Raw genomic sequence first — 22,500 nt, 5'->3', positions numbered from 1 at the left:
CAAGCGATTGATTCTATCCGTCGTTTTGTTGTCGACTACATGCCTACTATTTTTCCCTGTTTAATGAATATGCGGGAAAAGCAGACCTTAACTAGTGTTATTGAGATCCAAAAAGAAAATTGGGAGTGACCACGCATTTTTCGAAGATAATTTATCAACAATATTTGTAAAAAGCTCTGGAATACAGAGCAATGTATGGGGTTCTTTTCCAAATCGAAGCTTAACTATCTCTGAAAAATGCATGGTTACCCCTTAGGGGTTAGGGGGTCACAGCTCCTTTCCTGGGGGTTGCTACCACGTGAGAACAAGGCCGTTCAGGCCGTTCTCCTATATGCAGAGCATTCCCCAGGGACGATGAAGACTAACCACCTCATTACACATGCATATCTTTGAGTTAGGGGATTTAGCTCAAAATCGGGGAGAGCTAGAGCCAAATGACAGGTTTTTCTCAAATGTGTAGAGCATTCCCTAGAGACGATCAAGAGTAACCAATGTCATATTTGCATGTAACTTTTCACTGGCCCAATGCATTTCAAGGGCTTAGAGGGTCCCAACTCCTTTCCCGAGTGGCTGCTACCAACGTGAGAACAGGCTGTTCTCCCATGTGCGGAGCATTCCCCAGGGACGAGGAAGACTAACCACCTCATTACACATGCATATCTTTGGGTTAGGGGATTTAGCTCAAAATCGGGGAGAGCTAGAGCCAAATGACAGGTTTTTCTCAAATGTGTAGAGCATTCCCTAGAGACGATCAAGAGTAACCAATGTCATATTTGCATGTAACTTTTCACTGGCCCAATGCATTTCAAGGGCTTAGAGGGTCCCAACTCCTTTCCCGAGTGGCTGCTACCAACGTGAGAACAGGCTGTTCTCCCATGTGCGGAGCATTCCCCAGGGACGAGGAAGACTAACCAATGTTACCACAAGATGCGCCATCTGATGGCGAATGCATTTCTTGGGGTTAGGGGGGCCCAGCACCAAACCGGGAGGGGGGGGGGAAAGCCGAAAGACAGTTTTCTCTGTGGTATGTAGAGTATTTCAAAGGGGCAATGAAAAGTAACTAATAGCATATTTGCATGTAACTTTCCATGGCCAATGCATTTCTTGGGGCTAGGGTGTGTCCCAGCTCCTTTCTAGAGGGGGGAGGGAGGGGTGCTACCACATGGAAACGGGCCGTTCTCCCATTGCAGAGCCTTCCCCAGGGACGATATAAACTAACCAGGGTTACCACAAGATGCGCATTTCCATGGCGAATGCATATCTTGGGGTTAGGGGGACCCAGGTCAAAACCGGGGGGATATATGGCAAAATAACAGGCTTTTCTCACATGTGTACAGCATTCCCTGGGGACGATGGAGACAAACCAATATCATATTCGCATGTAACTTTACATGGGGAATGCATTTCTCGGGGTTAGAGGGTCTCAGCTCTTTTCCGGGGGGTGCTACCAACTGAAATCAAGCGGTTCTCTCATGTGTACATGATGGAGACTAACCAATGGTATCACGTGATAGCCCCTTCGATGGTGCATGTATATCTGTTACTAAGGGGGTTACAGCACCAAACCGGGGGGAGCTAGATGCCAATGACCACTTCGCCCAAAGGTGTTCCTGCATGCTCAGCCGAAGGTGATACGGTCAAACCAACAAAACCAAGGGATGCGTCGTGCGACGCTGATTCGCTCTGACGTAGTTGAAAGGGCGCAGCTCTTAAGGGGGGGAAATGGCAAGGTCCCAAAGATCGCAACTTTGCAGTGCTGTCGATTATTCCGCGGGGGAACAAAAACAAAACCAACCCAACCAAGGGATTGCCCGTATCAAGACCTATCCTCATGGTCCGATCTCGCGCTCTCCGATCAAATCCGGGGGGAGTTAGACCCAGAAAACCGAAAACCAGTTTTTCAAGTATAACTCCCCCGAGATTTAGAATCCGGCCAATCCGAGAGGAACCATCGGGGAGCCAAGGGGGGGCACGTCACGTGACCGAAGGAGGAGTTCGGGGGGGCACTTTTGTCTCAAAATAAGGGTGTTCTCGGGCCTCTGGCACGTACAGGTCGATTCGCCCTGGGGCGAAACGGTGCCAAAAGTTGTTGGGCAAAGGGCTCTTGGCGCATGGGCAGTGGGGTCTCAAGGGAATAAAACGCAGGAATGTTACAGACATAAAACGGTGCACAGGATACCCAATGTAACACAGGGTGCCCAAACTTCGTCACGTGATAGATCTAGCCGAGACCTTTCCAACAGTATATAGATATTTGGGATTAGTTCCACAGAAAGGCGAAAAAAAGGTTTTGGGGAACTTGGCCGTGCAGATCCTGTGTTAGTCTTAGTTCCACACAAGATTTGAAACCCTTCAGAAGTCGATTAGAGTAATCGTCGCCAAGTTTGATACTCTACGAGGCTCAAACTGGGCATACACCCGCGGGCGGGGGGGGGGGGGGGGGGGACAGGGATCAGGAGATTCAGCTCGTGAAATAAGGGGGGATTACACAAAACCGGGGGGAGTTTTGGCCCAAAAAGCCGTTTCTCTATCGTATGCAGGGCGTTCCCTATGGACGACAGAGTAGCCAATAGCATATCTGGATGTATCTTTCCATGGGAAATGCATTTCTTGGGGTTAGGGGGTCCCAGCACCAAATCAGGGGGTGCCACCACGTGAGAACAGGCTATTCTCTCGTATGAAGAGCATTTCCTAGGGACGCTGAAGAAAAACCAATGCCACCACCAGATGCACCACACCATTTTGCATGTTTTTCTATGGGTCCGGGGGTCCTGGCTGTCCAGGGAGGGAAGTTACGTTCCAAAAACGTGTTTTTCTCACGTGTGCAGACTCTTCGTTACGAGTCACAGAGAGGCGGAGATCACGTCTTGTGCCCGGGTCACCGTGGGACCGATTCCCGGGGACTCGGGGCGGCCTGCAGAGTCCAATAAAAAAAGAAAACCCTCCCCGCCCTGGGTCAGGGCGCAGGAGGGGCCTTCCCTTGGAGAGTTGGAATGATTTTTTCCTGGGCACAAACGGGCCAGATTCTCGCGTGTATGACCGGGAATCGGCCCAAACAGGCCACTTTTACCCTTGTCCGACCGGGAATCGGCCTGACTTCTGCCGAAGGGAACTGCATGCTTCCCGTTGGAATTTTTGCTCAGGCTTTTGGTGCATTGAGTTTCTCTTAAATCACTTTTGACCTTTGCATATTGATCCCAAATAAATAGTTCGGTGAACTTTACTGGCCTACCACGCCCTAATATGTATCCGCGTGTCCGGTTAGTAGCACTGTGGGAAATTTTGCCTATTTGAAAGGTGTTCGCTATAGTGTCCTATAGAGGCTGCGCACACATAGCATGCCAGATAAAGCCACAATTAAGGTGATATCCTTTTTTTGTAGCGTGACAGTATCGTGGCATTTATATAAAATGAAATTGCTGTAGCACAGTTTTGGCACGGAAAAGTCAACATATCGGTCAGAGGGTTCCGGATATCCTGCGACATCATAACATGTTTTAAACTTGTATGGGAGGGTGTAATACATTGTGACAGAAATTTAAATTTTGAACCCCTTGTCTTAACCCTCGGCAAGGTTTTCGGAACATAAAATGTTTTCGAGTTGCCCTTGACGTAAACGATCGATCTGCTTTTTTGCCAAAAAAGTCATTTATTAATGAGTGATTGGTGAGTTACATTTTCCACATCTTATATAAATTATAATTTGATAAATTCAGTTTAACTCTTGCAGACACCTCAAAGCACAGTCTAATGTAAGAACATTCGTTATATAAAAAAAAATTGGAATAAAGTAAAGTCAGCTAGCTAGTCATCTTCATCTGTTACTTCTCCTTGAGGATTTATTTGACTTGCACCAAGTAAACGTTCCACCGTATGGCGAGAACAGCCTTCTCTGGTCATCATGACATATACAATTGCCTGTCAAACATAACAAAAGTATTTGTGAGATGTGGTCCATAGTAATTCAACTAGTATGTTTATGTTTAATATGGTTTCATATCAGATTAGCGAATACGTTGGTGTCGTCCAGCGCGGTGTGTGAATAAAATTAAATTGCACGAGTAAAAGAATTAGGGAGAACCGAGTAGGTTGCCACAATTAGTTAAGAAATGTGTGGAGAGAAAAATCTCAGTTAAATGGAATTGCAAAATCTCGTCAGTTTATGTTGCAACTAAAAAACTGATGTTCAGATTTCCACAATTAATGTTAATGATGAAATGGTATATGAAATAAATCATAGCTTCACTTGACAATTAATGTTGTAAGTAGTAGCAAAAGAACCGGGAAACAATCCAATCGAAGTAGTACTGATATGTTATACCTCAGGAACCAAGACAGACAAAACGTAGCTACACATCCTTGTGTTGTGTTGGTTGAAATCAGACCAAAATTCTGGCAAGAAGGATTGTACTTCTAAGGTAAATCGCCGAATCTGAAAATGAAGAAACTTTGAAGTCGTCACATACATAACTTTTCCAATACATAGACATTTTGTTTGTGTTTTTTCCAAACATTTTCTCATTAGTTTAACGGGAACGTCCAGAGAGGAAGGGGAAGGGGTGAGAGTGGTTAGATATGTTCTTTGTAAGTCAGACATTATAAACAGAAAAAGACTAAATTTTTGGTGACACGTAGCTTGTGAAACCACTCAGCTGTGGGTTTGAATTGTCATCACAAACGTCTTCCGTCCTGATTTCTCTAAATGTTAACGCTGGATTTTATACCATTGTAAGAAAGTTTAGCGTGTTTTAAAGACGGGATCGAGACATGCATACCATTGAAGATGAGAAAGGGCCGCAGATGGCACAACTTAAATGCAACACGTCTGATTGCTTGTTTCTGTTGAACAACGTGTGCCTCTTGCTGGCTGTATTAGCGTAAAGGATGTTCTTTAAATGACCCTATAAATATTAAAAGGATCGTTACGGCTAAAACATTTCTTCCGGATCCCAGTAAAGTAAAGTTGAGAGGATCTTACAAAGACCACAGTAAAAGGTGGATAGAAGCAAAACAAGAAAAGTGACAAATGAAAAAGAAGACTACTGTTCGTTGTACCTTGACGCTGTAAATGTCTGGAGATAGCAGCGACATTCTGGATGGGTAGTTCCTTCAAAGAAAATTCAAGCGACAACAAGTAAGTAGGATGTAAGTCTATGTATTTAGCATATCCGACAGGTTATGTTCATTTGATAAGAAGTGTGAAGAAATCGGACCGCATCAGAGATACACGACATCAAGAGGACTGCTAGAACTCGATAACCTGGTGGACTCATCACAGCTCAAGGAAAATTAATACCCCTTCCACACGTATCCGGATATTTGTGAATACGTAGGTGTGGCGTTCTAAGAAACAAAAAGAGACGCTACTCCACAAGTAGACAATAGGCTGGCGAGGCGAAGGCGGGTAATTTAAATGTAGGACGTCAAAGGATGGATCCCAGGCTTAAGAACACATGCGCGCATGTTCTTTATGGAGGGCGACTGCACTCATGCGACTCGAAAACGTCAAGGATTTTACAAATACTTATCAAAAAATACATCCATCTGTTTTTAAAAACATCCGGATTCGTGTGGAGGGTACCTAAGGCAAAAATATATTATTCCTATTTTGTTGAGCCAAAGACTAATGGCTACCTTTAGGCAGCGAGTGGTTATCGCTCACGAATATAGACTTTCGAGTGAGGATATCTTTGTTCGACTTCAAAACCGCCTAATCTGGCCGCAATGTATATTTTCACCCCAAACGTAACAAACTTACGATTTATCGAAGTTTTCCACACTGCAACCACAGACATATCTACCCCGCGGTGCTGTCTGAATGCCAACACATTCAAAGTGAAACCACTTCTCACAGTCGTCGCAATGGATCCATTTCAAGGTCTGCTTTTTTTGGGCGTCAGGTTCTTGGCAAAGATAAGCCTGGCAGCGCTCAGTGTGGAGGTCTCTTTTGCGCTTATTATCTCCACCATTCTGCCTAGTGGTCTGCTTTCTTTTCCTGCGCGCTGGATTGCTGTCCACGCTGGAGGACGGTACTTTGGATGTCTGTAGAGTTGGTCCTTCCACAGAGGAGCTGCTGGTAGTGGTAGATGATATCGGTAACATCATTGAAGGGGAGCTGATGGTTGCAGTAGAGAAAGGTAGTGTTGCTCGCACCGATGACGAGGTACTGGTGGTGGTAGACTCCAGTATCGTTACTGCCAACGATAAGGAGCTTCTGGTGGCGGTGGAGGGCTGACTAACGGCGGTAGAAATCGGCACCTTCAATGTTGGGGAGCTCTGAGTAGCGGTAGAGGTCGTTACCGTTACTGGGGGCAGTGATAATGTGTTACGAGTAGCGGTAGACACAGTCGCTGGCACCGATAACGAGCTACTGTTGGCGGTATTGCTCGGTAACGTTACTGTCACTGATAGAAAGCCCCCAGTAGCGAAGGAGGACGACGTTGTTACTGAGGAACTCGGAGTAGCTGTGGAGAGCGAAACCGTTACTGGCACCGATAGAGAGTTACTGCTGGCGGTGGATACGGGTACCGTTTCTCGCAACGACTGACAATTGCTGGTAGACGTGGAGGATGGTACAAATGTCAGCGGAGAGCTATCAGTGGTGGTAGTGCATAGCATTTCTGCGGTGGAGCCGATGGTGCCTGAGCTAGCGGGTAGTGCCACTGCACAGCTAGTTGAGGACGTGTTGCCGTTATCAAGCTGAAAAACTAAATTGTCCTTTGAGGTCAGAATTTGGCGTAAGTTTCCTACTCCGTAGTTAGAAGGGTGTTTAAAGTCTATTCCCCCTGGCATGTTGGTGACTCTCAGACGAGACTGATTACGTTTGACGTCTTTATACGGGACTTTTGCAGATCTTCCAAGTAACTCACCTGCCATGAAAAAAAACACCAAATATTTAAGACAAAACTTTCTCAAGGACTTATTTTCTCTTCAGGAAATCTGAAGACGCGCGTTAGGAGAGTTCACTTATCAAAGTCGTCGGAGGCACTGGCTTCCCAGTGCTTCTCTTATTTAGCTTATTTGTTCGATTTACATGGCATAACGTTCACATGAAACTTAAATAATAGGAGAAGAATATCAGGGTCTAGGAAGCGCCGGCCTGAGCGGACTGCTTGGTGAGGAGGGGGATTTAGATATTTCAGTAGCGCCAGGCGGCCATAACATTAATATGTTACTCACTGTATTTTTTGTTGAAAAGTTCTTGGACTTGGCGCCGCAACAGCACTTTTTCTTCCTCACGAGATTGTCTTTGTTGCAGTCCCCTTCCTGCAAAATAAGTTTGAGCACATGACGTAGGATACTGGATCAAGAAAGACATCTGCACTGGACGGATCTGAGCCGCACATTCAGGTAGCTCCAGAAGGAGAGGGGAGTGAATTAATGTGCCATTACTACAGAAGTGAATTGGAACCATAATTTTAGACGGCAAATACCTTCTCCGTTAACAAAGGAAAAGAATTTTCCTGCCAACTGGGACGTTTCTGCAAACCGCACTGCAGTAGGATGGCCGTACACATCCATGGTCCCAGTACCATCGTTGTCTGATATAAAGAGGCACCTAACCCCTAGATCTTTCAGATTATCGCACTACGAATAGAAACAAGATTTGAAATGTTACGAATGAGTAGCCATAGATCTTAAAGAACAGTAGATATACCGGTCCTGTCACTCTAATCATTATTCGCATGGATAGCATATTTGCTAACCGTCTGATTGGCAGTGGAGTCGTTGACGCTTGGGCGTTTTCCTGGAAGACAAGTGGTTCGTGCAGGTCCGCATGTGGCGGGTTTCTCATCAGGTTAGGAGCTGCCTACAACTAAATTTGCTTGATTTAACCATATAAATTCTACTAATCGAAAGTACTTTGGCTGCACTACCAGCAGCTATTCTCTACAGTCTTTACCTTCGGCATAATACCGGATGAACAAATTCATTTTGATTACCTCATTACTTATTCTTTTTAAGATCCTTTTGATTTGCTCTCTTGTTGAGAGGATCTTTTCCGTTTTAGCCCGGCTGTTATAATTAGCTCGCTCCTCGGCGTTGAGCCTCTTGGACCATGCATCTGCCAGACACTCATTTCGTTCCTGGAATGTCATTTCTTTCAGGGATTCTGTTGAGAAACCATTATTTCTCATAAAAAACCAGACAAGGATGGCAAAAACGAGACTTTTAGAGATTTTGGTCTTTAAATTGACATTTTTGTTCAACGAATGCCTTGATTCCGACGGAGCGCTGTAAACTTCTTATAGTTTTGTATTCTTTGTGGGTTCTGTAGAGACATTTGACATGACATGATGAGATAAATCTCATCAATTAAGAGGGGTAGTTTCGGTAGTTTTCATATAAAGGTATATTTTGAAACATTACTCCTCTTTGCGGAAAACAATAAAACCTTTCGAGGTCACATAAACATACCGTCTATTTGGGCTGTTTCCTTGCAGAAAAGATGAAAACCATTCAAGCGTGACTTGTTGACACTGCGGAATGAAAAGAACATCAATTGCAAAGAGGCATTCAGTTTTCAGATACTTCAATAACTTTTTTATAATGCCTCTGATTCGTGTTTTCCGATAATTCGCTGAAATCCGAGCCTCGGAAAACAACCTCTACTGAAATCCCGGAAAGAAACATCCTTAAGAACTGATATTTAGTTGTACATGAACACGTTTACTAATAATAAGCAGAACGTATGAACTATCATGACGAGCGAAATGAAGAAATCAACTAGGTAAGGTTAGGGTTAGGGTTAGGGTTTAGGGTTAGAACGGTTTAACGGTAGAGAAAAGGAATGATCGGAGAATAGCGGGCTATAAACGTACTGCACACATACTTGGACATAATGATACGTGAATTGCTCAGACAAAGCACCCCGAAGCAACCTGGCAAAGATATGAAAGAGCTCTTGGCAAGAACTGAATTGCAGAGAAAGGAAATAGTAGTGGACATGTATTTAAATGCTGCCGGCGTTAAAAGTGATTGACGTTGTCAGCCGGCACGAGCTACAAATACCAAAAATTCCGCTACTAATTGCTGACAAAATAGCAATTGAGTGACCTCTCACTTTTTGCGAGAGTCAGAAAATTGATTAGCCATTGGCGAAATCACTAAACGGTATATTCAGTCGGCCAAAGTTGTTTGTTATAGGGGTTTGGCACTGCATTAGTGGGAGTCAAGATGCAGTGGATAAAGATCAAGACACCTGACACTTGTTATTGATACCCCAAGACATTCTTAGGACGAAATGTCAAACGCCAAAATCTCGCATAAGAGCGGCTGAAAAGTAAATTAAACAGCCTCAACCTGAAAAACGATATTCTTACAAAAAAGACTCTATTTTAGCCCTAGCTTAAAAACCAAAATATTGAAATAACTCTCTAGTCTTCTCGGATAAGGACGATAAGCCGGAGGTCCCGTCTCACAATCCTTGTTCATTAACTTTGTGGGACGTTAAAGATCCCACACACTATTCGAAAAGAGTAGGGGACAGTGTTCCCGGTGTTGTGGTCTGACCTTTGTATTACAGAGGGCCATGTGTTAGAAAACTCTTTACTGGGTTAATCATGTATTACCCTCTCAAAATAAAGAACATTGTATTGTATTGTATTGTAGTCAGCCATCGTATACGATCACGTCCCCGATTCCCTGATTCTGGCTGTATTTCATCGCTACTTCGCCAAAAAATAATTAAAATGGCAATTTTAAGGAAGAATAAAAATGTGTTACAGCTTAAACGGCCAGAAAAAACGAAAATATTGAAATAATTTCTTAGTGATCATTATCCAATATAAGTGTAGCCAGCCATCGTATACGATGGCATCCGGTATTCACGGATTCTGAATGTATTTGATCGCTACTTCGCCGAAAAATAATGAAAATGGCAATTTTAAGGTAGAACCAATGTGTGTTAAAGTTGAAACGGCTCGAAAAACCGAAAATATTGAAATAACTTCTCAGTGATTACTAGCCGGTATAAGTGTAGCCAGCCATCGTATACGATGCCATCCGGTATTCCATGATTCTGGGTGTATTTGATCGCTACTTCGCCGAAAAATAATTAAAATGGCAAATTTAAGCAAGCAAAAATGTGTGTTAAAGTTGAAACGGCTAGAATAACCGAAAATATTGAAATCCAGTCTCCGTGATCATTAGCCAGTATAAGGGTACCCAGCCATCGTATACGATGGCGTCCGGTATTCCATGATTTCTGGGTGTAATTGACCGCTATTTCGCCCAAAAATAGCGAGAATGGCAATTTTGAGAAGGATAAATATGTGTTAAAGTTGAAACAGCTAGAAAAACCCAAAATATTGAAATAATTTCTTAGTGATCATTATCCAGTATAAGTGTAGCCAGCCATCGTATACGATGCCGTCCAGTATTCATTGATTCTGGCTGTATTTGATCGCTTTTTCGCCGAAAAATAATGACAATGGCAATTTTAAGGAAGAATAAATGTGTGTTAAAGTTGAAACGGCTCGAAAAACCGAAAATATTGAAATAACTTCTCAGTGATTACTAGCCGGTATAAGTGTAGCCACCCATCGTATACGATGCCATCCGGTATTCCATAATTCTGGGTGTATTTGATCGCTACTTCGCCGAAAAATAATTAAAACGGCAAATTTAAGCAAGCAAAATGTGTTAAAGTTGAAACGGCTAGAATAACCGAAAATATTGAAATAACTTCTCAGTGATTACTAGCCGGTATAAGTGTAGCCAGCCATCGTATACGATGCCATCCGGTATTCCATGATTCTGGGTGTATTTGATCGCTACTTCGCCGAAAAATAATTAAAATGGCAAATTTAAGCAAGCAAAAATGTGTGTTAAAGTTGAAACGGCTAGAATAACCGAAAATATTGAAATCCAGTCTCCGTGATCATTAGCCAGTATAAAAGTACCCAGCCATCGTATACGACGGCGTCCGGTATTACTGGGTTCTGGGTGTAAATGACCGCTATTTCGCCCAAAAATGGCGAAAATGGCAATTTTGAGAAGGATGAATATGTGTTAAAGTTGAAACAGCTAGAAAAACCCAAAATATTGAAATAATTTCTTAGTGATCATTATCCAGTATAAGTGTAGCCAGCCATCGTATACGATGCCGTCCAGTATTCATTGATTCTGGCTGTATTTGATCGCTTTTTCGCCGAAAAATAATGAAAATGGCAATTTTAAGGAAGAATAAATGTGTGTTAAAGTTGAAATGGCCAGAAAACCCGAAAACGTTGAAATCATTTCCCAGTGATTATTAGCCGTTATAAGTGTAGCCAGCCATCGTATACGATGGCGTCCCGTATGCCTTGATTCTGGGTGTAATTGATTGCTATTTCGCGGAAAAATAGTAAAAATGGTGATTTTGAGGAGGAAAAATATGTGTTTAAGTTGAAACAGCTAGAAAAACCCAAAATATTGAGATAACTTCTCAGTGATTATTAACCAGTATAAGTGTAGCCAGCCATCGTATACGATGATGTCCGGTATTCATTGATTCTGAGTGTATTTGATCGCTACTTCACCGAAAAATGATGAAAATGGCAATTTTAGGGAAGAACCAATGTGTGTTAAAGTTAAAACGGCTAGAAAAACCGAAAATGTTGAGATGATTTCTAAGTGATGATTATTAGCCAGTGTAAGTGTAGCCAGCCATCGTATACGATGGTGTCCGGTATTCCTTGGTTCTGGGTGTAATTGATCACTATTTCGCCAAAAATAATGAAAATGGAAATTTTTGGGAGCATAAACGTGTGTTAAAGTTGAAACGGCCAGAAAAACGCGACATATTGGAATCACTTTTCAATGAATATCAACCAATATAAGTGTAGCCAGTCATCGTATACGAGGGAGTCCGGGTTTCTTTGATTCTGGGTGTATTTGATCGCTATTTCGCCGAAAAATAAAGAAAATGGCAATTAAGTAGGATGAAACTGTGTTAAAGTTGAAACGTGTAGAAAAACACAGGTTATTGAAATTACTCTTCAGTGAATATTAACCGATACGGATGTACCCTGTCGTCGTATACGATTGAGGTTCCGGGGTTGTTGTGGGTAATGTCATATAGTATACGATTGACGGCTGATAGCCGCGTACGATGGTGCATTTTCAGCGGCTATCACCCATAGGGATCGAGTGCTCCAAGCATGGTTAGTGCAAACCAGCGATAAATACCATGGACACTTGTAGGTTTTGATAACTCTTAAACCAATGGTTAGGGCTAACCAGGCTTCGAGCAACCGGCCTCTGATTGGCTATGCAAATCTCGGTTTGCCCGTATATATCGTATGATTTCGCCAAGAGTTCCTAACCCGAAAGTTTATGGCGGGAATCAAAATTTTGAGGGACCCAAACATTCAGAATTTAGTACAGATTGGTTATAGCAAGCCAACGCGGTGCTGCGTGCCCCGGTCTGTATCGAGAACGCGCTCAAGGAAGAACCCCTGTTATATATGAAGATACTCCAACCGAAGGACGTTCGTACTGACAAGTTGTCGATTTATTTTCTTAACTTACACCAGTACATGAAAAAGTCACAAATTAATCTTGATCTATTTCTTATCTCAATCAATCACTGACAGTGTCTCAGTGGCAGAAATCATGCAAAGAATTTATATATCAAGGTAATTTAAAGCATTTCACACGAGTCAAGGCGGCAATATTGTGGTAATATTAACAGTAATGATATTGACTTTCGAGGAACAAAGGCCCTTTGAGGCCTATGAAGCGGCTGCCATTCTTAAAAAGCAGTGTCCACTGACAATGGGCCACGTTCGATATATCAATATTCACACATGGCTACAAAGTTTTATTGCATCTCCCTTGAGATTTGTGAGACAAAGACAGAACTGAGCCGTGACATTTGACCATAAAGCCTCGTAGCCATGCCTGGATATTGATATATCAAACTAGGCCTACCCCTGCAGCGTCTGCAGTCGAATGCTACCTCATGAGTGGTCTTCATCCTCATGAGGAAACATTCCGGCAGTTGAATTGCTTGCCGACTTATCCGTCATACAGACAAGACTGCTCCGCCAATAATCACTCATATAGGCAAGTGCTTCACTAACTGGAGAGACCAAATATCATGGAAACTCAACTAAAGTAGATCAAATCAAATTTTGTATGTCATGAGCGTAAAACAGAGTGGAAAATCAAAAAACTCAACCTATTTTTGACGCCTCCCGAGTCTGGGAATCGAACGCAAGACACAACGGTCTCCGTTGGGAGCTGGTGAAAGGACAAGCTTTTTTTTCAGTAAAAGAAGAGGTCAAAAGATGCACGCATTGAGCTTGAATGATTTGAACGACAGGGGCGAAGCAATCATTAATTCGGAGTAACTATTCTTTCGTTAGCTAGAATGCTACAAAAAGCGTGGAACCGCTCATAAAACGGGCATAAGGTGTCCCTACCCCGAAATATCATGCTTTATTCATTTAAATATGCAAACCTAGCTAAGAATACTTCAGAAAAACTGGGCTTGACGTCGGAGAATAACTTCTGCTACCGGTTGCATGAATTACGCAGTCTTCTTGTGAGCTGTGTGATACCAATTATGTTTAAATTACAATGTACCTAGAGTGTGATTTATTTTTCACGCCATTCGACCCTTAATTAAGCACCAGTCGAAAGGGAAATACCCTCACAAAACACACATAACAAAAACAATGAAAAGCGTTACATTGTTTATCACGATGATTTGTGGACGAGAGTTCAGCTTCACTGATCAAAATTCATCTTTCTTCTTGTCCTCCAAATTCTTGTGTTTCTTTTTCTTTTTTTCTTTTTCTCCTGGCATATGCAGCGATTCTAATCTTACCGGCCTTCCCATGGGTGGCATACCTCCCGTATTCCCCACACTACCCCCGCTCACAGGGGATATCCCGTTGTTATTTAAGCCTGCGTTTGACCCCCCACTCCCAGGGAAACCAAGAGAAGGACGCGATCCCCCTAAAGGCGAACTAGGCTCGCGTCGATCAAATCGGTCAAGTCTTGTGTTCTCAGCCAAGAGTCGATCAGCTCTCTTGGGTTTAAAATAACTAGACACATAATCCTCATTAGAACTTCTCGATAAGTGTTGCAGGAAACGGTCCTCAGTTGGTTCCTCGTGGTAGCCCGCCAAGAGGCCATTCACAGCCTGGTTGTTCATCTGGGGCCTGTTGATAGGCGATTTGCCACCCCTGGTGGAGGGAGTGCTTGCACCCGGCATGATCCCTGGGGTTGGAAGGGCTGTCTTCGTTATAACTAATTCGGGGATATTCCATTTACTAGCTTCTTCATCCCAGCTACTTTCCGATCGAATCTTGTCAATGTTGTAATAGTTACAATCCCGGCGGATGCATGGCTGAATCTTGTCTAAAATCTGTTGCTGTAATTTTATCATTTGTTCTTGCTTTCGAATAGTTTCCAAGTAATCTTCACGATCTCGTTCAAATTCAGTTTGCAGATCATCAATCTCTGATTGCGCGGACTTTAACTGCACTTCTATGTGATTTATCGCGTTGTTCTTAGCTTTTATTTCATCTTGTAAATTGTCATACACTTTCACCATTATTCCATCATCTTCCATCCTCTTTGCTGCTTTAGCGAGCTTTTCCCTCTGCGTCAATGCATGGTTCTTTCTCACTTTTCTTTTCTCTTTTAATTTCTGATCATTTTTCTTCTCACCGCCGACAAACTTTTCTTGTAGCTCCTGCAGCCGTTTTACCAGTGCTTCGCTAGGAAGACCTTGACTCAGAAATTGCAAATCCTCTAATCCAGGAATTAATTTCTTCACTTGCTGTGCGCCTTTGATAGCTTTACCCTGCACACTTTGCAGCACACCATGTTGTGGACTCGGTTCCTGTATTCCTTGCAAGGGCCCAGAAATCATGTTAAAAGCTCCACTTGAATCCAAGGCAGAATTTTGCGAAGGTACTTGATTCTGGAAAAAGAAAATGGAGGACAACTTTAACTTTGACAGAAAGTCAGTTGGGTCGGACGCAGGGCACCCACTTGTCTCAACTTTGGTTTAAAAATAAGTTTGACACAAAATTGTAAGATTTTCATGTTTTCATGTTTTAGAAGAGTAAAAGGTGGGCGTTTGAACTGACACCTAAGTTGGTTGTGATGATAATTTTGACATCTACAAAGACTTACGGAATCAGGTACTGTGACGTAGAGAGCGAATCCCCCAAATTTGGCTCTTTCCCGATGAAAATTATTCGCAATCTATTATTAGTTCTGTGTCATACTGCATGGTTATTTCAAAGACGACACCTAATCGGTCAGTTGGTGTGAAAGCGGACCGTGCAGTCATGGTAACAAGAGAACCTTCGCAACACGGGCGTGATCTAAAAATAGATGTCAAATAATTACCATGGGCCACAAGGATTCGCCCTCTTACCTCATATTCTCTTGACTTACATTATCAGTTTCCAGTCCAATCATGCTGATGTCACTCTGAATTGGCACTGCTTTCATTCCTTCTTTGATACTTGTGTCACTTCCATATTGCTCCTCAACGATGTGCACTTTCCTGTTGTAGTCATTCTGTAATCGTTCGATTTCCTCTTGAAGATTCTTTTTTGACATTAGTTCTGCTTCGTAGGATGCCCGCATCTCTGCCAGTTTTGCCTCATACTCTATTTTTAGTTTATCAGTTTCCATAGCAACGATAGCGGATTGGTCATGGGAGTGAGAAGCCCTTGGAAGAGTAGGCTTTGGTCGGATTGAGGTTGCAGCACGGTCTCCTGTGGTAAAAACATGTTATGTTTGCATCAGAATCGGTGTGTTTCTTGCATCAAATTTGCAACAAGCTAAAAGTTAAGGAGAAAATTATTGCTACAAGTAACATGACAATTACACGGGGCGCATGAAAGTGGCAGTACTAAGAAGTTCACTAGACTGCTAGCAGTCCATCTAGAGTCAAGAAAATTGCAAGCATTGGTCACGAAGTAGAGCTAAACAGACTAGGAAAGATTGCATGGCTACTTGCCCCTGGCATAACTTTGAAGAGACCGCTAAAACACCATTATGTGTGGACTTTGCCAGTGCTTCCAATACTGTATGAAAAAAAACTATACCGGTATATATGTATACTATTGAAAAACCTTGACCCTCTATAGCCTGTATGGCAAGTGTCCCACAGAGATAAAGAGTTTGTTCTCCCAACTTTCACACCCCAGGTGGAAATCTTATTAAGATCTTGTAAGATCTTACAAGATCTTGTAAGAATCTTGTAAGATGGGTTTTAGATGAAAATCTTAATAAGATCTTGTTTAAGATCTTTCATCTTAGTAAGATCTTAATACATTTTCTTAACACATTTTGATAGAAAAAATTAAGGTTGTCGATATTTTCGATCTTGTAACATCTTAAAAGAATCTTAGCAGATCTTAACAAGATCTTAGACCTACATTACATGATGTTACCAGAAAAGATCTTACAAGATCTTGGTAAGAATCTTGCAAGATCTTAGTAAAGATCTTACAAGATCTAGCAAACATCTCACATAAGATCTTAGTAAGAATCTTACAAGATCTCAGCAAAGATGTTACAAAATTTAGTAAGAATCTTAGGTAAGATCTTAGAAAAGATCTTAAAGGATCTAATTAAGAATCTTACTTAAGATCTTGGTAAAAATCTTACAAGATCTTAGTAAAGATCTTACAAGATCTAGCAAACATCTCACATAAGATCTTAGTAAGAATCTTACAAGATCTTGGCAAAGATCTTACAAGATCTAGTAAAAATCTTAAATAAGATCTTAGAAAAGATCTTAAAGGATCAAACTAAGAACCTTACTTAAGATCTTGGCACTGAAGATCTTTTAAGTACATCTCCTAGAAGATCTCATTTGTGCAAACTAATCTTAGTAAAGACCTTCCAAGATTAGTATACTATGAACAACATTAATTTAAGATGAAACAGACTACTAATTGGTGGCCTACACAGACTATACTACTATTGTACTATTTATTAGAATTCCTATGCATGCCCATACTATGCCAAGTAGGAAGTATTGAACTTGGGTGTTTACCGTGCACTTGGAATTTCTTTAAGGAAGTAGTAAAGAGAAATTGCTCAAATAGATCCAGGACTGGCCATGGACCACAAAGTCTTAATGTGAAGTCAAACTTTACATGATTTTATGAAGAAAGCTTTCATTTCACTGTAATCTGTAGACTGAAAAACCGAGCAATTTTATGAACGGATTACATGTATCTTGTCTGCAATAACAGTACGCTTACATACAGCAGCCTTCAATTATAAATTGAGTTAATTATTATGAAGCTCATTGAATATGGCTGTCCTTTCATATACCCGATACAGAATAATTAATGTCTGTGAATTAAAAGAACAAAGTGAACATAACAATACCTAATTAGCAAGGCCTAATCGCAATAACAATGGTTCTTTTGTCCTCCGCCATTTCAGTCCGGTTTTAGTCCGGTTTTAGTCCGGGTTTAGTCCGGTATATTAAAAGTCTACCCTGGACTCAGCAAGAGCTGGGAAGAACTACTTTGATTCTCTTCAGTCTCCTGCTATTCAGGCTGGACTATCCCCTGTGTGAAACCTTAAGAGAGACAATGCAAAATTTGCATACCTGATGTTAAATCAGCTGGAATTTCCAACTGTCCCATAAGCATGGCTTTTAGCTTCTGAATTTCTTCTTGATATTCCCTCAGCAAAGCATCTTTAGGATCTTCGTTTATCTTTGGTTTGTTTTTTATATTTTTTGCTCTATTTGCATACCGCAATGTACTCAGTGTCTCGTCATAGTTGTTGTCAGCTGGACTCAAACATGCCACCATCAATGTCTTGGTATTTCCTCCAAGCGAGTCCTATAATATAAACAAAAGTAATTAAATTGTTAGTTAAAACAAACAAATAAAAAACATTTAATACAATAAGGAAGTCATGAATTATACCGCACACATTTGCTTAAATACTGATCACTGCTAGCTATCAGCTTTTCATCATTCCATTAATAAAGGCTTGCACTTTGATCAAAGCACTTGATGGAGAAATAACAGTTTGAATAGGCTTGAAAGGGTATTTTAAAGGTAACAGTTGGTTTCAAAGGCAAAAGGATTACAACCCTGTTGATCCTTTCAATAGGAAGGCATTTTGATATTCGACAAATAGTACTACTGTCACACAATTTTTTAAGGTTCTCTGCAAGTCCCAAACTGTTACCATGGCAACGGTACAGCACTGCCAAAAGACCCTCTAAAATCCAGCTTTTGAAAAATATCTTAAAAACTAATTTGATGAGTATTTTTTCAAATTTTGAAAGCCCCATTAAATTCTATTTAGCTACTACATAGTTTGCAGTTTGAAGTAGCACTTCATGACTTATTTATGAAAATATTGTAGGAAGATGGAAAAATAATTCCATTTGATTACTTTAAACAAATCTTACTGGTCTACAAGAAATCAAAGTAGTTTTGAGATAGTGTTCAACATTTCTAACACAATTTATTTCATTTTTCACAAATATTAGGTTACATTTCTTTCCAGTCACCCATTTGATTCATGAGCTGATGCAAGAGGCTTAAGTATTATATAAGAGGTATACCCAAGCCCTCCCATCTGAAAACCCTTTTGAGAATCCTTAAAGCTGCAACTAAGTGAAGAGAAATGCCTTCAATGCAAATTGAATGTAATTCAACTCTTTTACCTGAAGCAATCTTGTTAACTTGGAGTCACGATATGGGATGTGAGATGACTTTCCATCAACCAAAGCTGATATTACATTTCCCAGGGCTGATAGTGACAAGTTAATTTTTGTAGCTTCTTTCAGTCTATCACCAGTTGCCCCAGTTTTTGATTGCCTCTCACTTCCTGCCAAGTCAACAAGGTTGAGTTTTCCTGCCCTAATATGTTCACCCCTCTCATCAGCTGCCTCCATGATTTCTATGTTGATTGCGAATATTGAATGTGATCTTGATGAGTCAGCATTCATGAGAGTGGCTCCAACTGAGCGGTTCTTACTTCCTAGGTCCATGACCTTCTCCATTTCTGCCACATTATGTACGGGATTCATTGTGAGGTCTTTTACATAAACGCCTCTTTCAGGATGTTCCTTCAGCTCTAACTTATGTTTATGGTCCTTTCCAAGAAGATCACGTATCTCCTCATTGTAAATCTCTAGATATGAAGCATGAACCAAAAATTTTGCATTTTCAGCTACTTGTATAGCATCGAATATATGTTCAAATGCACGCGGGATAACACCTCTTTGTGTTGGTGGATCAGTTATACCTTGCATACTGAAAGACTTTCCACAGCCTGTCTGGCCATAGGCAAACACAGTTCCATTGTAGCCCTCTAAAACTCCATCAACCAAAGAAAAACAAATGTCACTATAAATGTTTTCAGTTGTAGAGTCCATATAATAAGCACCATCGAATGTGAATAATTTCGGAGGTTGGCTGTTGTCCCCAGGTTTACTTAGTGAGCACTGTCCAGTAGATGAATCCATTTGAACCACCACCTCACAGTTCAGGTCTTTTTCACGTTGGTTCAGAGGGCGACAACGAACAATAACTTTAACTGCTTCAGCCATGATGCTTCAAGAATAAAATAAGGCGTGAGGATAATTAATTGAAGAGGTACGTTATCTGAGACGTTATCTGTAAGTACGTCAATCTATCAATGATACGACAAACGATCAAGATGATGAATAAATACTTAATGTTGAATTTATTCTTCCCCGCGTTTTTTCCTAATAACTTCTTTTCTCTTAATCTTAAACGAAAATTAGTCAGTGAACTTAAAACTAGGAAAGGATCGTAGGTTAAATTGCAGCATTTTGTGATTTTGAAGTAGGAAAGATTTAATTCTGGTCAAAAAAAGGATGATAGCACTATCATGGTTGCAAAGAATGCCTTAAATGTGTTTACCTTGATTTTGAAGTTTAGGCCGCTTTCACTTCGGGTTCACTTCGAAATTATGGAAGGACAATGAAAGATTGACCACCACTCATCTTGGTACGAGCCGGCTTTGATCTCAAGTTTAATAAAATGGCGACATAAGCAACATATCCTTAATTGAACCCTCGATATTTGTTAAAATTTTCAAAGATAGACTCCACCACATTTAGACACGAATGTTCACTGTAACAAATAGAAGAGGGAGAAGCAGGAAAACGTTCAGATTTCGCCTTCGACCGCCATCTTCCCAATGACGTATCTTCATTAGGGGCAAGTTTGTGTAGTGCTACCATGACAACTTTTTTCCGGGCTACCTAGGCATGCAATTCGTGCAGGGTGCATGAAAAAGCCGTTGTGCTTCTCGGTTACATAGCCCCGAATAAAAAGAAGCGCAACGATTATACATTTTTTGAAAAAATATTTCTGTATGGTAGGGCGTCTAAGACGTTGTTTCAACAAATCAATGTGCGACGGGCGGCCTATGACAACGAGTGAACAACCAGTACTAGAAGGGAAATTGGTAACATTTCAGCTGCTTCTCTTTCCTCTTAGTCAACTACCTTAAAATGACAATAGTTTTCAAATATAGCATATTTCAACAAGGTGTCGAAACTAATTTCACAGTTTAATGAACTTTACTTATCGCTGGATCTATATGAGACCGGTTAGGCCTGTATCTAACAAATGACTTTCTGATATACTGGGACAAAAGATACATGTAAATGAATAAACCTAAAACCAATCTGAATGTATATACTACTCACTGACAATTTACCTAAACTAAATTATTGTGGAAATTAACCGTTGGTTGAGCATCGGGCTGTCATGCGTGAGGTCGTGAGTTCCGGCCGAGTCCGTACAGGCCTGTCACTCACTTACTCTCTGCAAATGGTTAGACTTTCAAGTCTTCTCGGATAGGACTGTAAACCGGAGGTCCTGTCTCATAACCCTTGTTGGAAATTAAATAGTATGCGACGTTAAAGAACCCACTCATTTTTTAATAAGAGTAGGGGACGTAGTCCCAGGTGTTGTCTGACCTTATCTGGACGGGGGTACATGTATCTTTCACTTCCTAATAAATTGTAAACTGTGTAATAAGCAGTCTGGCTAAAATCCCCCGTAGAACATTGTAAATTAGTCCTGAAAAGCCCCGAGGGGAGAGACTAATAGCTACACTCACAATGTGTGACCATAAATTAATAATAGTATCCAAAAGAAGAAATCATACGAACGTCCTTTTTAAATAACTTCACTCTAGTTCATGGACCGTCAACTTCTCTGAGACGAAGTATAAGAACAAATGGGCCCTGTCGGTTTTTAGTGAAAGACAATTTGCTCCGACAATTTAAGTGCCCGTTTTAGATCCGGGGGATTTTTTCAAGGACTACGACTTACATAGGGTCGCGACGCTCTCTTCAGATATCGAGGGTAGGCTTTCATATACCGGACTTAAATGGCGCAAGACAAAAGAACCATTGTTATTCCAATTAGGGTTCTCTGATATTGGTTTCGTTCTTTTGCTTATGTACATAAGTTATTTCGGATCCGATATATGAAAGACGAGCCGGTGTCTAAATTACTGGTGAAGCAAATTCGTTACGGAAGTGGCTAAGAAGACCGGCCAGAGATATCATCGAAAACTATTTACGGAATAGCTTGTGGTGTCCGACGCCGTCTTGAGGACAAAAAAGGGTGCTGAAAAGTTGAATTCTCTTAATAATAGCGATCGACGTGAGCTTAACATCTCATTAAAATACAAGTGTTTGATCTCATGGTAAAAAACATGTTTCATCTCAGATGAAAACCAGTTGGTGTTGCAATGGGTATCAAGATTCATCCACCAGACCTAAATGGTCGCCATTTATTGCCTGTTGACTGCATGAATAATTACCTTATTTGAGAAGGACCGAAGTGATGTGTGAAATGAATCAAACATGGAACTGCGGATATAATATCAAGTGAAGCTATAATCCCCGCAGTTATGCACACAATTTTAGCAATTGCGTAGAGAAGACTGAAAAATTGAACCCGTGACCTCGCGATGTCGGTGCGACGCTCTAACCAGCTGAGATATGAAGCCACTGATGTTGGGAACTGGTCATTTGTGGATGCAAATGTTCCCGTGATGAGTCAACGAACGAAATGATATATCACCATATTAGGTCACGGGTTCAAAGCCTGTTGGAGTCCTGAATTTTTCAGGCTTCTCTTCGCAGTTGCTAAAATTGCTTTGATAACTGCGAGGATCATAACTTCACTTGCATTTGAGAAAGTTTGCTCACTGTATTAGTTTCACGTCTGATGTACTTGGCCATTAAGTACTGGAATCGCTTTAAATTGGTTCTTTGATTAAAATGTTATTGTTTATTTCAGTACATTGCATTTTCGTAGGCCCTGAAATAAATTGTGGGCACCAAACTTTTATTCAAATGTATGCAGTAAAAGATAAGCTTTAAAACATTTTGATAGCTCCGAATGATGCGAACGTGTGTGTGATATTAGCTTTTGTTTTTTCTAAAAAATTAACTGTCTTTGGATCGTGATCATGAATAATTTCGAGGAAGTGCTTACTTAGTAAACTTTG

General features: G+C 41.2%; 2 protein-coding genes across 3 annotated transcripts; both read right to left on the bottom strand.

The window, feature by feature from the left end:
- Nucleotides 1-3,804: 3,804 nt before the first annotated feature.
- Nucleotides 3,805-8,897, bottom strand: LOC137973008 (uncharacterized). The gene is made up of 10 exons (XM_068819715.1): nucleotides 8,834-8,897; nucleotides 8,419-8,480; nucleotides 7,944-8,113; nucleotides 7,434-7,587; nucleotides 7,180-7,266; nucleotides 5,759-6,869; nucleotides 5,056-5,107; nucleotides 4,776-4,901; nucleotides 4,322-4,432; nucleotides 3,805-3,918 (listed from the first exon to the last, which is right to left on the bottom strand). The coding sequence occupies exons 1-10, from the start codon at nucleotides 8,839-8,841 to the stop codon at nucleotides 3,805-3,807; spliced, it is 1,995 nt and encodes a 664-aa protein (XP_068675816.1). The 5' UTR covers nucleotides 8,842-8,897.
- Nucleotides 8,898-13,574: 4,677 nt separating this feature from the next.
- LOC138007100 (osmotic avoidance abnormal protein 3-like) lies at nucleotides 13,575-20,203 on the bottom strand. Of its 2 annotated transcripts, none has more exons than XM_068853835.1 (5): nucleotides 19,887-20,203; nucleotides 18,662-19,632; nucleotides 17,585-17,822; nucleotides 15,403-15,728; nucleotides 13,575-14,920 (listed from the first exon to the last, which is right to left on the bottom strand). In XM_068853835.1, exons 2-5 carry the CDS (start codon nucleotides 19,547-19,549, stop codon nucleotides 13,724-13,726), a joined length of 2,649 nt encoding a protein of 882 aa, XP_068709936.1. In that variant the 5' UTR covers nucleotides 19,550-19,632; nucleotides 19,887-20,203; the 3' UTR covers nucleotides 13,575-13,723. The 2 variants fall into 2 exon arrangements, with proteins under 2 accessions (XP_068709936.1, XP_068709928.1); XM_068853827.1 differs by having other exon boundaries at nucleotides 13,590-14,920; nucleotides 18,662-19,553; nucleotides 19,887-20,179.
- Between the last annotated feature and the right edge of the window lie 2,297 nt (nucleotides 20,204-22,500).

Source organism: Montipora foliosa, chromosome 1 (genome assembly GCF_036669935.1).
Source record: "Montipora foliosa isolate CH-2021 chromosome 1, ASM3666993v2, whole genome shotgun sequence".
NCBI classification, from domain to species: domain Eukaryota; kingdom Metazoa; phylum Cnidaria; class Anthozoa; order Scleractinia; family Acroporidae; genus Montipora; species Montipora foliosa.
This window is presented reverse-complemented; position numbering and strand designations above follow the sequence as displayed.